General features: G+C 41.7%; 1 protein-coding gene across 18 annotated transcripts in view; it reads right to left on the bottom strand.

Annotated features, from left to right (window-relative positions):
- bru3 (bruno 3) overlaps nucleotides 1-17,372 on the bottom strand; it is a 537,074-nt gene that overhangs the window by 45,050 nt on the left and 474,652 nt on the right. For 13 of the 18 annotated variants that reach the window (XM_069134114.1, XM_046615173.2, XM_046615170.2 and 10 more), the window contains one exon: nucleotides 13,772-13,897. In XM_069134114.1, the coding sequence (XP_068990215.1) occupies nucleotides 13,772-13,897 (126 nt within the window). Of the gene's footprint in view, nucleotides 1-13,771; nucleotides 13,898-16,832; nucleotides 17,084-17,372 lie in introns of those variants that run through there. The other 5 variants (XM_069134117.1, XM_046615176.2, XM_046615177.2 and 2 more) reach the window with 3 other exon arrangements.

The raw sequence follows: 17,372 nt of genomic DNA, 5'->3' as shown, positions 1-17,372 counted from the left end.
TTGGGGCATTTCCTCAATGCTCCTTTTTTCCCTCCCTGGCAGCGAATTTTAACAAGATAGCTCCCGCCGCTGCCGGCAGGTAGCTTAACGTATAGCTTATATACCGACGTAGTGCGACTGTTTTATGCGTGCCCGTCACACGGTTGGTCCCAAACTTACAACTGATTTATTCTCGAACAGCACGGTCCCATTCTCCCAAAAATATCGGCGAGATGAAACTAGCGCGCAATAATAACACGTGCAGTGATTTGGCGAAAGTCTACGAAACATTGTGATCGAACTTTGAAAAAAAAAACTAAACCGAAAGTATTCGCCCCAATGTAAAAAAAACGTATGATTACGACGTTGTTGTAACCAGATACTTCAATTTCGAGTTGAAATTTCTCCAAGTTCCTAAAATTTTAAGAGTTTGGAAGGGAAGCGTCACAGGTATTCCTGGGTCACTTGTCGTCGCCTTTTCGCGTTCTAACGTTAATGCTTGTTTAGGGCCGCCTGATTTAGCACCGGGAATTAAAAACACAATTTCCGGCCTCGCTTCCCGGTGCTCGCCAGCCGCATTTTACGCGCTGGAACGTGCCTAATAGAATTATCGCGCAATCACGGTGGCTGCCGGCCCGGCGGTCCCGTCTACCCCGCTTCGACGCGACGGCGTAAATTCATAATTTTTATTTTTCCCCTTTTTTTCAACTTGCTGATTTTTTATTCTTTTTTTTCCATTATTCATCCTCGCCGAGCTGCGTTTACACTTTCCGCAGAAATTAAACGAACAACCATTGATACTCGAGGAACGTTCTTGAAATAATTGCATCAATGTAAAAAAATTTGGTAGGACCTTGTCACAGCTGTTTATGACGAGGCGCATGCGATTTTAATGTTCAGCTAAAATCTGCACTCACTATGTTTTTTCAACATGTAATAATTCCCACAGGTATTATCGTGCGAACTTATTTTTTTCAAGCGGTTATCACTATATTGTATACGAAGTGAAGTGATCGAGTTTTAACGTAATAAAAAATAATTCTATTCATGCGTTTTTGCTCGACCTGAAAATGCAAGCTCGAAAAGCAAGAGCGATGAAATTTTTATCATTTGATTTATGTAATTTGCATTAAAAAAAACCAGCTCGCGTAATTGATAACCAACAACTTGAATACTAGCGGGCTTAACCGCGTATATAAGCGCTTATTGCACAGCATCATCGAGCGGAATTACAAAAATTTTACGCTGTGTAGTTTGGTTCGTTTATTTTTAATTAAGTGAAACATAACGAGAGTTTTTCTCCACCGATGCTTAAAGCGGGAAATCATCTCAGACCTAAGATTGAAGCCACAGCATTTGACATCATAATTATTTTATCACGCGGCGAGATTTGAGACATTTCTTCCTTTACGATAATTATGATTTTATTTGTTTATTAATTATGACATGTGATTATGACATATGATTTTTCTGATTTTTTTTCAGATTTTAGAAAGTAAGTTTTATCTTCCAGTTTTTTTATCATATTTCGGATAGGCCTGGTCGGAAAATTTTGAATAAACTTGCGAATGCGTTTTTTGTCATGCACTTTCATACAAAAAATTATAAAGCCAATCTGAGACATCGGCATAGAATCTTGATCGCGATGTCATGGAATGCCCCATATATATTTGAACTTTGAATGTGTAGCTATCAGCTACTTTTTCAGCTAACTTTTTGGATGAATTTGATCACTCTCCTCGATGGATTGAAACCGATTAAACAAAAGATTCAAAAAAAAAAGTAAGACGATGTGGTGATTTCCCGACTGGAATTACAATTATGCGTCGCACGTTATAAAAAGCTTTTCAAATAATCGATGAAAACGGAGCGATGCAATGAACAAAGAAAGGATACCAGCGATTGAAATCATTTTCGCATTGGCGCGACGGCGTTCATCAAATTGGAAATCAATGCGGCAAACGCCGAAGTAACGTTACAAATATTAATTGAATTCTCCTTGTTTTTTTGTTCATACGGGTAGAATGACTTGACTGGAAACGTATGAGCCGTCGATAAATGCGAATGAAGTAAAAAAGTGATAGTAGAATTGTGCAGAAAGCGAAGAATCATGAAGCGCGGGGAATTTTTCTACCTATTTTTTCTCTCCTGTCTCTGCTCTCTATTTTTTCATTTTCCCCTTGTTTTTTTCTCAATCTTTCCTTTCTCCCCCCCCCCCCCCCCCCCCCCCCCTCTACCCTTCTCTCATCTAACGTACTTGAAAAACCGGGGTGCATGCTAATACGGCCGGGTTTTCTTTTGAGGTGGAATTTTCCATGGAGATGAGACCCCGTCGGGATGTAGGCTCCGAGCTTTCATCCCCACGGGCAGAGGGGGGAAGAAAATCCGACCACGCACTCAGCTTGTTCTCCTTTCTTATATGCGTACGCCATAATAAAGGGACTAAGAAAGGCTAAGTCCCAAAATCCCGAATGCAGCATCTCCGTCGCGTCAATCAAGGAAACAAGTTCGTCTCATGTTATTGCACGCATTACGTCCGAGTCGATGTCGTTTCCGGGTTTATTATTGACACTCTTTCCCACCCTTCTTTACCCGGGCGAAATAAACACGAGCAAATTATCGTCGCCTGGTCCTTCCACCTCTGCAGATCAGGGTATCGAGGGATGTTAAGTCCTCGCCTCGCGGAAAAGGGGAAGAAAATAAAGGGAGCAAGGGAGGGGGAGAAAAGAGAGACTCGTTAATCCGTTGCGCCCCAACAAGCCTTGGAAGAGACAAATGTGGATAAAATTCGGACATTTGTTTCAACGACACTGGCAGCGCCCCCCAGCCGCGTTATCCTTGTTCGCGCGATGCTCCAAGGGGTGAAATTCATGTGTTTCAACCCTGCGCGGTTCGTCCTCGAACACCGAGGTCTGCGTGGGTAGAAACGTCATACCCGCACACGTCTGCACCGTAGATACGCACATCCGTCCCGACTTTGACAATCAAACCCCTTTCGTACACGATAATCCAATCAGCCGTGTCCTGCGATTTGCATCTCGTAACGCCCGCCCTCCACACCCTCCACCACCTACTCGGGCCAATTAAAACCGTTTCGATGGTCAGTAATTGGGAGTTTACGTCGGTCGAACGGCGCCTAAATCTCTGTGGGTACAACTGTAAAATCCATTGCCGCATTTCATCGCCCAAAATCCAGAGACGACCATTTGATCCGGTACAAGAAACGGTTCGGAATCAACTTGGAGGTAATATTAAAGGAAATTGAAAAATTTTGCTCCAGCATTTTCGGCTTGAAAGATATTTTTATGGTTTTTGTTTACAAAACTCTGCAAAGTTTTAAGAAATTTTCGCATAACTTTCGAGTGGATTTGTGAAAGAAAATTACTGCAGACAATTTTTTTTTTTTTTTTTTCTTCACTCCAATCAATTCATGGGAATTTTTGGAAAGCAAGTAGCAAAAGTAATGATTCTTCAAGAAACACGACATTACTCGAGAAAATTCTGTAAACGGTGAAAAAAATTAATTTTTCACAGCATGTTTCGAAATTACCACATTGATCACAAAATTTTAGAAATATTTTTGCGGAAATTTTTGCTTGAGATAAAATTGGAGGGAAGAATTGTCGGTTGGATATCGTGAGCTTCGCCCTACGGGGATCATGGACACGACAGATTCAGTTAAGCACGCAAGCTAGCAGCTCGTGCAAGTTTTATAGAAGGGTGACGGGGGTTTTTCAGCGGCCGTTAGGGCGCCGTCGACGGGGTAAAAAACGTCCTTTAAACGAAACGTCCAAGGACTGGTAAATGCCTCCATTACCTTTTAGCCCTGCCGGGGGTTCATCCGCACACACGCGTTATATACTATACTTCTGGGAGGGTGGGGAGGCAGTTTTAACATCCCGTTGTTCGCTCTTCAGCTTATGCGTCATACGATGGGCATAACCGCTTGGTCACGTAATGCAGCAAATTAGGTACTTGTTTCGCGTAATGTTCCGAAGAATTTGTTTTTTTTTTTTTTTGTTGCTGTCACCGGATACTCGAATGGATGAACGCCATCGGCAATTACGAAAAATAATGATCTAGCTGACGAATATCAATGAATTTAATCTGAACCGTGGAACGAACTTCGGGTCGTTAATTTCATCCACCTTTCACCTCATCTAGCGATTTACTCTTGACTTTGACGGGTTGATTGCAAACTTTTTTGATTGACAAAATTATCCACTTTCGTGAATAATCAGTCTTGGCGCGACGCGTTGTTTGCCTGCTAAACGACACCGCTTTCCACTATCTTCGATTACACATGCACGAGACTCGTGGCGGGATGTCATCGATTATTTCGATAATCACCGGTACTGGAAAATTACCGATTCGCTGATGTGATACACGTATTCACCCCGACGAATCATCCCCTTCCACTGTTATTAAATTGCTCAGTCATTGTTCATTTAACGTTGTCATGTTATTTGCACGTTGTCGATTTTTATCAACAGTTTTTGTGGAGAGGAAATTTGTCAATGACTGAATATTTACAAAGAACTTTAACGTTGTTGTTCTGTAGTATGCATTAAATGATGTATTTGCTTTTTAACCTTATCATTCGTAAAATTGTGATTTGTAATTTCGGATTCTGTTTTATCACGTCATTACGTACTTGTATCAAATTAATCACGTATTCTGACAAATCGGATGAAGTACTAACGGAAAAAAATCAGACCCTAGTTCAATTCTCGAATACATAGAAAGTTTAACAAACGGAATAAGACTTCGTACTGAAACAGTTGGATTCAATTTGAACCCGTGAATCAGGGAGTAACAACTTTGAAGCTATACAAAGGCTTTCAAGACAGTTTTCAGTACCCATTTACAGAAGAAAAGAGGCTTACGCAATCCAGTCAAATGGATCGGGAGTGTTCCCACAGGTTGTTTTTCACATCTTTGGGGTCAGAAAATTGTCACGCCTTACTTACCAACCGTAAAATAAATAAGAAATTGAAACTTATCTGTGTCCTAAATATGTGACCGATTTAAAAAAAAAAAAACAAATAAATATCAAAATTGAATTCTGAATTTTCGCATTATTAATATCCTGACTCTATTATTCCCGGCCTGAAAAACAGGTCAAAGAATCAATTTATTAACTCGAACTTGTACGAAGCAGACGATGTCACGCATCGTTCGAAAATTGCAGACAAATTCTTCCGTTATACTGCGAGTGATCGAAAACCATGAGCATATATTATATATTGAGTGTCATTTGACGCGGACTGATTTCAATGTAGTGAAATTCCCTCGAGTTTGAATGATCCCGACATCCATGCGCACATCCACGTACAGGATGTGCTTTTGGTCCCCCAAGCCGACGGCGAGTATAACCCGTTGAGAGGGGCAACCGCAGCGGCATTTGATAACGTGCGGCAGTCGCGACGATGCGGACGCGGAATGGGTAATGCGCGAATGCAAAGGTTTATGGGCAATACCGCGTATTTATGGTTGATGCGACAGGAGCAGAAGGGGCCGAAAGCCAGCGAGATGTGCGTCGGTGGATATAAACTGCGTATTTTTGCGATCTGGCGCGATGACTGCCCGACGGATTTGGATGTCGGCTACGTAACGCTTCTATTCGGTTCAAGCCATTCGCTGAAAGCTGAGCCATCGAACCTGGCACGGCGTATAGAGACGACGTCGACGACGACGGTAATCGTATTAATATATTGGACTCGTAAATCTCTACCACCGGCCACAATGCCCCTCATACCGGAATGGGGAGGCTTTTCTCCCCGGGAGATGACGTAACTTCCGGGGAGCCTAATATTAAGTGCAACGTACGACGTCGCGAAGAAAGGAGGCGGCCATCCTTGCCCCGTTGTCTCCGAAACCGGGGCGCTCCAAAATACACCCGATTATTTTACCCCCTACATATATTACCAAGTAACGTTATACTCCCAGCTTAATATCGAGTTACCGATTCAACGCCCAAGGCCATTACCTACTCTGGAACGCTGTGGATTTCTCTGATAAGCTATGCGTTGTAGAAAAATTCGACAGAGTCTCAGGGATTAGACCTTACCTCTCTAGACGCGAACGGTTGATTCTTTTTTTTTCTTTGTCATCCTATAAATTTACGTCCTCCAAAGATTCTTCCAAATTTTTTCACTTTCTGAATTCGATAACGACAGAACGTGGTTCAGCCAGCTTGTATGAATATATTTGCCACAAGAGATCACTTATAATGATGTTAATTTATAGTCGATATGATGCAGAACTTTGGAAGCCTTGATTGCTTCCAATCAGAAAATTCCCAGTCTTGCCGCTGCTTCTGAATAATCAATTAAAAATTATCTAACCGATGGATTTAGATTGAAAAAAAGTACACATAATGACAGTATCAAATAATGATGACAATAATAATAATGATAATAATAATAATAACGACTGATGCCACTGAATTTCGCTTCGAATATGGTAAACTTATCTCCATAGATTCATTTGATTGATAAAAATAATAACCATCAAACGGTATCGATCAAGATGAAATGGATGTTCGACAGTAATGATAGTATGAGTCATTTTTTCTCACGTTGATAAGAATCCAATTATACGATACAAAAATTCTGAAATAACTAATGCATCGTCACTTGGGTCATTAAAACCATCTACAGGTATGTGTGTATACCTAAAAATAAATTGATTCAAGACAATAGCAACGTCATGCCTCAGAATTCATATACATATATTTGCAGGAAAATCGTAAACATATCCAGTAATTCGTATATAGTTGTATAGTTTCTTCCAAGAGCAGATAAGCTCGTAATGGAATAACACGAGGTCGCGTAAGGTGCCCATTACTCACTATCGGAACGGCCCATCTCCGGGATTCTATATACGTGGGTATATCATTACCCTTTTACACACGTAAATCCATCGCGTCGTATTTAACGCAAGAAAAATGTTTGTTGTTTTTTTTTTTTTTTCATTTGATCATTTCTTACATCTTAGGTTGATTCAACACGGTTTAAGTCGGAGAGCATTTTTTTATTCTCGTTACAATAATTAGAGTTAGATAGAATATCGTTTGCACTGACGAAGGGTACGTGTAATAAATCCTTAAAACGCGTGCCGTTAATCCGAAAGTTGGAGTAATAAATGGAGGCAAAAGCATTCGGGGGGAAGCATTGCGCACGGTTTCGATGGCGGCGTTAAGGGCTCGGGGAATCTATTGCGTCCATATTTTGGATGCCGCAATACTAAATCAGGTTGAGCAGACGAGAAGGGTATCGAACGGGGTTGCAGGGGGGGGGGCTGCTATCGAAAATCCAAAGGCCAAAATATATCAAGGTATAAATCATGTTTCCCCGAGGTTGTAGGATGAAAACGAGAGCGTCCTGTCATCCTCGTACGTCCTATATGACGTATTCATTAATCGCTTAGCTCCTAAATCCCTCACGCAGCTGGTCTCGAAATGTTTCCGTCCATATACACGCACACGGCATATACCTAAAAACGTATATACATATTGTATATCGGAGAGTAATACGAGTCGAACGAGAGAAACTGGTGGGTTGAGGGAGGGAGAGGGGGGGGGGCAAGGAAACGGGGGAAACGAGGAAACGAGGATGGACAACGGGCGCGGGACGACGGGTCCTCGGGGAGAGGATTAGGACCGACATATTGAGAGCTTCTACCAGAAGCACCCTCTGTTAAGCGGACCGTACTGCGGAGTGTGGACCGGTACCTACCGGCGAACTACACACCCTTACCCCCCATGGACAGTGGTTTATATCTACGTGCGCTGGTCTCTGCGAGTCCTCGGGGTGCGCCAACGCACACAAAGGCTTGACGGGTAGGGTGTGCATCCCCTTCGAGTGCAAAACATATTCCCTCCCCATCCCCACCCCACCACCCTCCGGCAAACGTTCTGCTACGTTTCGATATCACTGCGGTGTGGCGGCGACCGCACCTACCTGCTACACTAAAAATACTGCAAAGAATTAACAAGCGCTACGCACCTTTTTACTGTACGACAGAAGAATTCGCGATGTGGCTCATTGGGATACGCTGCGGTGAATCATTTGTTACTTAGTTCAGGTTCAGGATGAGTTTGAAACTGATTGAATGATAACTTATCATTACAGCGCGGATGATGTATATTCACAGTAGGGTATGAATAGCAAGGGTGTTTTTTTTTTATGGATTTAAACTTTTGTGCTCAAGACAAAGTCTAAACGTTAGTTTTTGCTAAGATTTTTTTCCTCAAGTCTGAAAGGTTTTTCTTTATGAAAAATAGACTTTCGACAGTTCAACTTGGTTTCACTTTGATGTAAATAATAACATTTTTTGTTTCCAATTAGGAAAAAAGATTCTAATATACTTTGATAGAATTTTTTCTACGATAAAAATAATGTTTAGACCCTGTTCCGCCAAAAAAAAGCATATTGTCTTTATCTGAAATACAGTATTTGTTTGTCTAAAAAACGGGTGAAGCAAATATTTTACTTTAGTTTTTTTCTAGCGTAGAAGAAAATCCTTTCACCGGATCATGTCCACGGGGAGAAATAATCGATTTGTCATATTTCTCGGCACGGGTGTCTTTCCTGCACACGTGACCCGCATTGATACGTACCGATCATAAATATCCATCATCCTTTATTACCGATAGGTGCGGCTTAGTGACAGCCTCGTGCCATCGGCCACCTTACACCGTTCGCAATGCGATAAAAATTTATTTTCATTTATTCGCTCAAGTATTATTCTCTCGTCGTTTTTATTATTCACCTCGTTCATTTTTCGAAAGCATGCAACGCGATAGCTGCGCCGATGATTCCGGGCAACTTGTGACACGTGGTCGCGAATAATGGAGTGTCCGTAGGTATATTCGCGCCGGTCCGACAGAGGCGCGTTAATATTATACTTTAGGGGTGGATTGCTTTGAAAGTCGGTCGCAGTAAGAGGTAGGGAGAATTCAGCATTGTTCCGGCAAGCTTTTCCGCGACCATTTATACCGCGCGCCGCCCCCGCTATCTGGCCGGCAGCTATATCCTCCTCTCTCCACCCTCTTTTCCGGTACACCTTTAACTCCCGGAGAAGCTGCACCCGTGCAGCACATTGCGAACGATGGCGAGAAACACTCGGGACTTATTTCGAATAACGTTTCGTTCCATTATTCATAAACATTTCGTAATCTCCTTAGCTTGAGGAATTGCAGTTCACCTCATCTAGGAAATTATATTGTATTATGAGGAGCAATACTTGCGCGCAAAAATTGGACGATCTTTCCCGGCGAGGATTCCAGCGCTTTGAACCTCCTCGAGTCGCTGTGTCAGGATAACGGAGATAACTAGGTCACAATAATTCGCTGCACCCTTATGTACGTGATTCATTGTCTATCGCATTCCTTCGCCGTCCAATTCGCCGCGCGGGAAATAAGTCACGTCCACTTTTCCGAAACCTTTCAAGATACTAAGGTTCCACTCACAGCTCGGAAGGGTTTATACTTCCCTCCCCTCCCGTCGTCGGACCGTGCCGGAGGGAAGGAAAATAATAATTGCTCGGCCGCGAAACGTGATTTCACGTGGGTATATCCTCTTCTCTTCACACGCTTCTCTGCGCTCATTTCTCGCGAGGCCGTAAAGAACATTGATATCGATTTTACCCGAGGCGTGTTTATCCACTTTATCGGCTCTTGTATCAATGAACTTTGTATCGCACGGAATTCTCTGACGAATTGGTTAGTCGTAATTGTCTTACAGGATCTACGTTGGGATGAAGATATCAGACCATAAATAAATGAAATGCATATTGAAATCCATCGTACGCGCAAAAGTTGAGTAATTAACTGATTGACACGCATCGGTGTAATCGAATGTCACTGCTTCTGTTGAACGTACGCAGAAAAAAATCACAGTCATAACTTGTGCATGCACGCACAAACTTGAACTCTGTAAGCTTGCCTACAAGTTGCAAAGTATAACAATGACTGCGGCTTTACTGTATTTTTATTCGATTTCATGAAAGCGTTGTATATTCACGGTGTACCTTTTTTTTCATCCAGTCTTGAAATAACTTACCGTCATTTCAGAGAAACCCAAGTCCATGAACTTTGCATAGTCGTTTCTGTGATATACGATCGTTTTACTCGGTATTCAGCTGACACCAGAATTCAGACTTTTTCAAACACCCATTCCGTACACACGGAATAGATACACAAAATTACAGAAATTCGAAAGAATTTTCAAAAATCTTTACTTCTCAAATAAATAATCTGAGTTTCATATCCGGTTTTGCTGTCTTTTTCACCATAGCAAGAGATTTTTGTAATTGATTTGTACAAGTTTGACAGGATGTAAAATTTTTATAAATTTTTCTGCAATGAAACACATTTTTCTTTGCCTTTTTTCGTCTCCCGTGAATTTTTCAAAATGTGCAACTCATATCGTTATATAACGCGGTTCTAGTCGCGCTGCTCCATGCGATAAGAAAAGACGAAACGAACCACGATGCCGTTTGGGTTAAGTAAATGCCTGTACAAAGCCTTACCACAAGAAATTCCGACTCGTTTGATATTCTCAGGAGCACGATGAAGCACAATACTGGAAAAGTCCTGCGGAACCACATTCGGTGATGGTTCCCTGACGAAACTAAATGAAAATCTGCCAAGGCGTGTCGAGTGGCTTCGAGTCATCGAGGAAACGCACATGAGCGGATAAATGAGGATGCGGAGTGCTCGTTCGCATATCGCTAAGCCTGCGTCATTCGTAGGTCGCGTCTGTTCCGGCTCGTCCTCCACACCTCGGCAATATGGCTCCTGATCCTGACCCTAGAAGTGATCTCTCTATTACAGGCTGGATTAGCTGGTTATGAAACTTGCCGCAGACGGCTCACTCACTCGCTGTATACGTAGAGCGAAAACTGGCGCCCTGATGAACTCTATCCAGAAAGTTTCGCCTACGCGTCAAGGAAACCGGCGACCTCCGTGCCTCGAGCCGCTGTTACGACGACGGGGTTGAATTCTACTTAGTCTGATGTCAAAACATCTCGCCGAAATTTGTTCAACAATTATGCATTGTGAGATTGTAATTTGCACTGATTTTATGCGATGTGTTTATTGGAGTGTGGAGTCTAGTCTGTAAGGATTCAAATATAATCACAAACGAGTAACAGCAACGGGATTGTAAAACATTAATACGGAATGAATGCTGGATTCTTGATTTTAAGGCTGACGAAGACACCTCAACGTACATTGTTGAAAGTATTCGAGTACCTATCTTGTTTGTGTAATATCAAGTTGATTCGAATTTGCGTAAATTTTATTCCCAATAAGAGACGTTCGTACAACAGATCTTTTGACGAACGTGTCGACGAAAGGTTTGTAAAAAAATGAACGGACCCAAATTAAATATGCGTAAACTGCATATATTGTTTTAGATATTGATTTATGGCGAAATTTCGAATAGCAAAAGTTCTCTGAGGTATAAAAAAATTGGAAGACAATAGGGATGCTCGATAGTTTCTACGCGATACAAGAAACATCTTGAGAAATATACGTGGGAATTTTTTGCCATTGGGGATAATTGGAAAATTGAAATTCCTCGTGGACGTGCAACGAGATACCTCGGTACCTTTTTACGAGTTGCGCAGTGTATATTCCATCTATACGGCATTCAGATGACAGTGCGAGATCAGCCCCTTCGTTTCTCTGTACTAGTTCACTTTGTTCGCGCGATTTTAATCAAAGAGCCGAAAGGCAAGCGAAACACTCTTTGAGGGTTTCAGGCGGCAGGGCGACGTTCTTGGCTGAAACGACAAGATGCGTCTTTCTGCCCAATGGATCGCCCGCCACGTTGCCATCTACGGCTCCGAATCAAAATCTTATTAACTGTTGAAAGTGAGTTTCGCTTGAAAGTGGAATTTAATTACATTCGCGCCTCACTCCCTCCCCACCCCCCCGCGACCCTCCCATTTTCTCCCCACCTCCGATCGTTACTTTCAGTAGTCCACCCAATTTCCACCCTTCTGTTACTCGCAGGCCTCATTTCTGAATAAAAATATTCAAATTACTGCTTTGGCCGGCGAAAATTATTGAGCCTCCGTCTCTACCAATCTCCGCTTTTCACCCTCGGGGCAACCCGTAAGGTCGAAATTATTTCGCTTTCACGCCGATACTTCATGTTATTTACCCCATCTTTGTCTCTCTATCTCTCTCTCTCTCTCTCTCTCTTTTAGGTGCGTGTACGTACATCAGGGTGTTTCAGAAAAGAATAATTCACAATTTTCCACCGTGGCACCCCTTACAGAGTTTGTTTTTTTCACTTTTTTGCACATTTTTTTGAATTGCGAATCAACACGTTGTAGCACTTCAATCATTATTTCTTTCCTGACATTTAGTGGAACGCTCTTCTTTAGACAAACCTATCTCTTTTTATCTAAAAAACAAAATTTTTTACGGAGAGCCATTGTGGAAAATCGCAAATTATTTTTTTCTGAAACACCCCAATGTTTGAATACGTATCTATCGTATATCCGTCTTATGTGCGGTTTGCACTATCGCGCCGGTATTACTCCTCTCATTCATCCAAGTTTATGACGCTCCAAAGCTTTTGGTGTATAGATTGCTTCTCCTACTTTTTTCGAAGGTGATTTTCTTTTCTGACCAGCGAGATTATGTACTCTATCTATTTCTAAACATGTTTCAGTACACTATGTTCTCATTCTCCCGTGGTTTCGCACGTACGAATTGTTTCAATGATTGCCACAAAACTACGAAAACGAAGTATTCACCGATCGATGGATGACACAAATTTGACGTTTCAAATAAATTATTCGCAACAAGACTGCAGCTTTACGGAAAGTAAACATTTTCTCCGTGAAACTTCCAAACCATTTCCTATAAAGTAAAAATACAAAATTGGTTTTCCGTCGTCGTGGTATACCCAAAAAGAAACTAAGGGTAATTAAATCTAAACAGTGAAAGTGAATGAGAATTCGCATTCTCTCCGGCAAAGATTCTTATCCAAAGCGTTTCGTTGCGTCGGTTTCCTCGTAAATACTGTAGCCCATTGCTCCTTTCCATTACTTATCACGTGAAACAATTCGGCATCTCGGTGCAGCGCCAGAGAATTTCGGAGACACGTTGGCACCGCGGAATACCGAATCGGTTGTATTGAAAATCCAGTCCAGGGTATCATTATTAATCCTGCAAGGTGCTAGCGACGTGGGGGCCCTAATGGATACACAAATAACTAGTGAAACTCGCCGGGGTTCGCAGGCAGGCAGGCAGCGCCCTAGGGTGTAGGGGACTTCGCCGGGACTTCGTTGGGGGTGGGATTGAGACTCGAAGGAGGCCTCGGAGGGATTACGGACCGCGCTCCAAAATTACTTGTGACTCAGGCCCGCCGAATCTGACCCCCGCACCGCCGCCGTGCTGCCTGCCTGCCTGGAGTTGCCCCACATACACGCTGCACCCTCCTCATCGGCTCGCCCCGGGGTTGTACACATGTCGAGTAAATATATACCTAGGCATGTACGCCGCGTTTGGAACGAAGGTCTGTAAGAAGCATTGCATCGCGTCACGTATCGTATCGTATCAGGTATCTTTGTACATGGATTTGGATTATCGAGCCCTCGGCGAATGTAAAATGAGGAAGCTTGTTGTTTTCATTCTTATTATTATTTTTATTACTGTTTTCAATTGATTTTCAATCACACGCAGGCAATCGAATCGGTTCCTTTGATGTTCGCCGAACGATTATAGCGGTTGATTTAACTCGAGGAGGAGAAATGTTGAGGTACTCACCTTTGCTGGTGCCGTCTGGTCCTCGGAGAATCGTGCACTCTTCTATTGTACCAAATGCCGCGAACAACTGTCTGATATCCTCTTCTGTCTGTTGCTTGCTTAGCATTCCCACGAACAGCTTTCTGTCTGCATCCCGTAGCCGTGTCGAATGGGGGTGGGTAGTGGTGGTGTTTTTTAAGGAAAAGAAAAGAAAAGAGAAATACTTTAGTCACGTATAGTACGTCGGGAAACCAATTATCATCCATTAAGAAAAACCTTGCGGCTAACACCGACAACAACAAAGTTACACGTTTTACATCAGCATCCACCATCCTAATATACATATATATAATAAATGTGTATATATATATATATATATATATATATAAATATATATATATATATGTATATACGTAGCATCAAATCATATTTATGCATATATGTACATATTACGTCTGTGCTAACGCTGGGCTGAGACATTCGTACAGGGGACTCGATACGTTCAAGGTGTCCGATTGTGCAACGCGAGGCTGGGGTCGACGTTTGGCATGCTGAACCGTTTGGACATGGTTGTGAAATTGAAACGGCGGATCGCGCATATATCGATGTTTAACATACCTACGCTGCGATAAAGTGTAGAGTAGTTTGGACGAAAGAATTGCAAAGTGATACCAGCACGCTGCACGAATAACAATAATTACAAAATTCAAGCGAGTTGACAAAGTGAAAAAACATGGGAACACAAAGGGTTGATCCGTCCGTTAGCCCAAGGCGTCGCGTTACTTTTGGAGCGGGGTCGAGTTTTTATGCTTGGCAAGAAAATAAATAAATAAATAAATAAATAAATCAACAGAGAAATAAAAAATAAAAGGAGCATTGAAAAAAATTATTTCAAACGAAACTTTTCTCCCGTTACCAATTTTTTCTCGCCACTTTACATGTAGTTTGTTTTCGATCGGAATGAAAAATCAATGGCAAACAGCTTAAATATTGTATACTGTGATTCGCGAAATTTTCTACAATATTATCTGCAGTAATGTGACAATGTGTGAGAAAGAAAAAGCGATGCTCCTCGCCCCCGCGTTACGACGAATATACCTTGAACGAGAATTCCAAACACGGTGCACAAGCCACATATTTGTTGGGGTTACACGCCATTTAAATATTTAAAACAGCATCATCACAATAAATGCTTACAATCAGCGCACTGCAGCTATTTCTAACTTGTGCACAGAGCAATAGTATAATAAGTAGATAATATAAGATTGACTGAAATACAGTGAAAATTCACATTATTCATATTAATTCTTGACGTTGCGTTATTATAACACGTCACGGTTTCGAGGCGATAATGTTTCAAATTATGTTACGTTACCAGGTAAAGATATACTTGAAATTTATCATCTGCCATTTCGCTAAGCATAATTTGGGCCTGATTGTTGGTTGCTGTACGTATAACAACGTTTTCTGTATGCGTGTGTGCATAAATATACATAGCAAGTATGCATATGCACACGCAAGTCACGTGTGTGTGAAAAATAATATACGAATTCAAATATACGAATAAATGACTCATGATCACCGGGCGTTACCGATAATAACAATGATGATATTAATGATGTGTGTAAATTCATGTTATATAACCGCTTTTCACCGAAGCTTAGAAATATCTGCACTGGGTTACGTTATTACGACTAACAAGGTTGAGGGGACTGGGGGAAGTATCACAAAATCACGTCTAGGTAATACAATAAGAAATTGAACTCACACCATAATCAGAAAAATATTTACAGATGCATGTATATATGTATATATATACACACGTATTTATACGAATATATATAAATATATAAAAAAAAACATCGACAACGGTACAACACATTGAACGATCGAGCGACTATATAATATGTGGTATGTATATGGTCACATCTGCAAAAAGGGACTATGTAAATAAATGATTAAGTAGCAACCATCATCAATATAGCAATTAAACGTGAAATAACCAATGTGAAAGGGCTGTGGGGGGGGGGGGGGGGGGGGGGGTGGAGGTGAAAAAGAGAAACAGTAGCAAAATATTTGATATTTGTGGGGTGGGATATATTCGTTGCGTGAGTCGTGACGTTGAGTAGACGCTCTTAACGAAGGAATATGAGAAGAACAAAAAATACGGAGAATATGGTCAGAATGGAATGGAGAGGTGAAAAAGAAGACGTCAGGAAAGAGCTTTACTTCGTAGAAAGCCTGTATTGGGCTCGCTTCGTCCCGAATCGGACTCGCTGATTTATTTCTGAATCTTGAAAAGTGAAAAGTTTTTTTTTTGTAATTAATTTGCATGAACCTATATGTACACATAAGAGCGTCTACTTACATCGGAGCGTTACGAGGCATATATAATTATAACGAAATAACAATAATTTAATAAACAGGGTAAAAACACGAACGACAGTTTTACAGCTACACGAGTCAGTCACGCACGTGGCACGTACAACACTTCTAATATGATTGGCACACGGACGTGACAGTATATAGAAATATAGAAATGGACGATCGGTGATTGGAGTGGGATGATGGGGTGGGGGGAAGAAGGGGATGATGATGATGATGATGATGATGATGATGATGATACACACGCGGTATGTAGATATTAGATCCAACACCACCGATTAACACGAGTGAGTTATTATACGTTGACGAGATGATGATTGAACGTTTCTGACGAGCTGCAAGCAAGTGGTAGTCATCGGTTGGTAACGCGCGTCGCCCATCGATCTTGACTGTGTACAACGGAATTGAATGAAGTTATTTTCCTTCACTTTTCTTCTTTCATCGCGGCGAGAAAAGCAAATGACGAAAATGAGAAATTTTTCACTTCTCTTCGCGTGATGTAAAAATCACGGTGAAGAGAGTTTTAGATGTGAACTTTCGAATCCGCGATATCAGCAACGTCGTTGATGGGGGGAATCGTTATGAGGGGGAGGGAGGGGGGGGGGGGGGGGAGAGGGTCCCGGGATTTGGAGAGTTGAGGTGGGAAATTAGCGATTAGCGAATGAAACTCTGCAGCAAACTGTGCTGGCCGAGTCACCGGTGATGGCGTGATGAGGGAAGAAAGTTCTTTTTTCATTTTGTAGAGAAGTAGAATAGAAGTCTGGAAGGAAGCTAGCTATCTCCTGGAAGTCGAAGTTACCTTCAGCAGCCGCCACTGGTGCCTCCTACTTCCAGAAGATTGCACTGGCGCTCCCGTCGTCCATCATGCACTCTGTAATACAGAACAGAAACAAAGATGGCATTGTGCCCATAAACCAGGTCATCATCATCAACGTACGGTGTGGGTGTCTGTCGGTGATAAAAAAGAAAATAATTAATTTCACAGAAATGAGAGAAACAGAAACGAATAAATAAATAAATTAACATAGCATGTATAGTATATCGATGCAGATCACTCAAAATTAGCGGTATGTTATATGAACAATCTACAGAAGTATGCCTCGTCAGAATCGTCAAGGATCACCTCTCGTTTAATTCACATTCGTAAATGGTATGAATTTCTGACTGTAATCAATATTTCTCTGGTACTTTTATACTTTCATTTTAATGTACAGTGCGAGATATTTCTTCGAGTATT

Source organism: Neodiprion pinetum, chromosome 3, assembly GCF_021155775.2.
Source record: "Neodiprion pinetum isolate iyNeoPine1 chromosome 3, iyNeoPine1.2, whole genome shotgun sequence".
Classification (NCBI taxonomy): domain Eukaryota; kingdom Metazoa; phylum Arthropoda; class Insecta; order Hymenoptera; family Diprionidae; genus Neodiprion; species Neodiprion pinetum.
The sequence above is the reverse complement of the archived record's forward strand: the minus strand, read 5'-3'. Positions and strand labels throughout refer to the sequence as shown.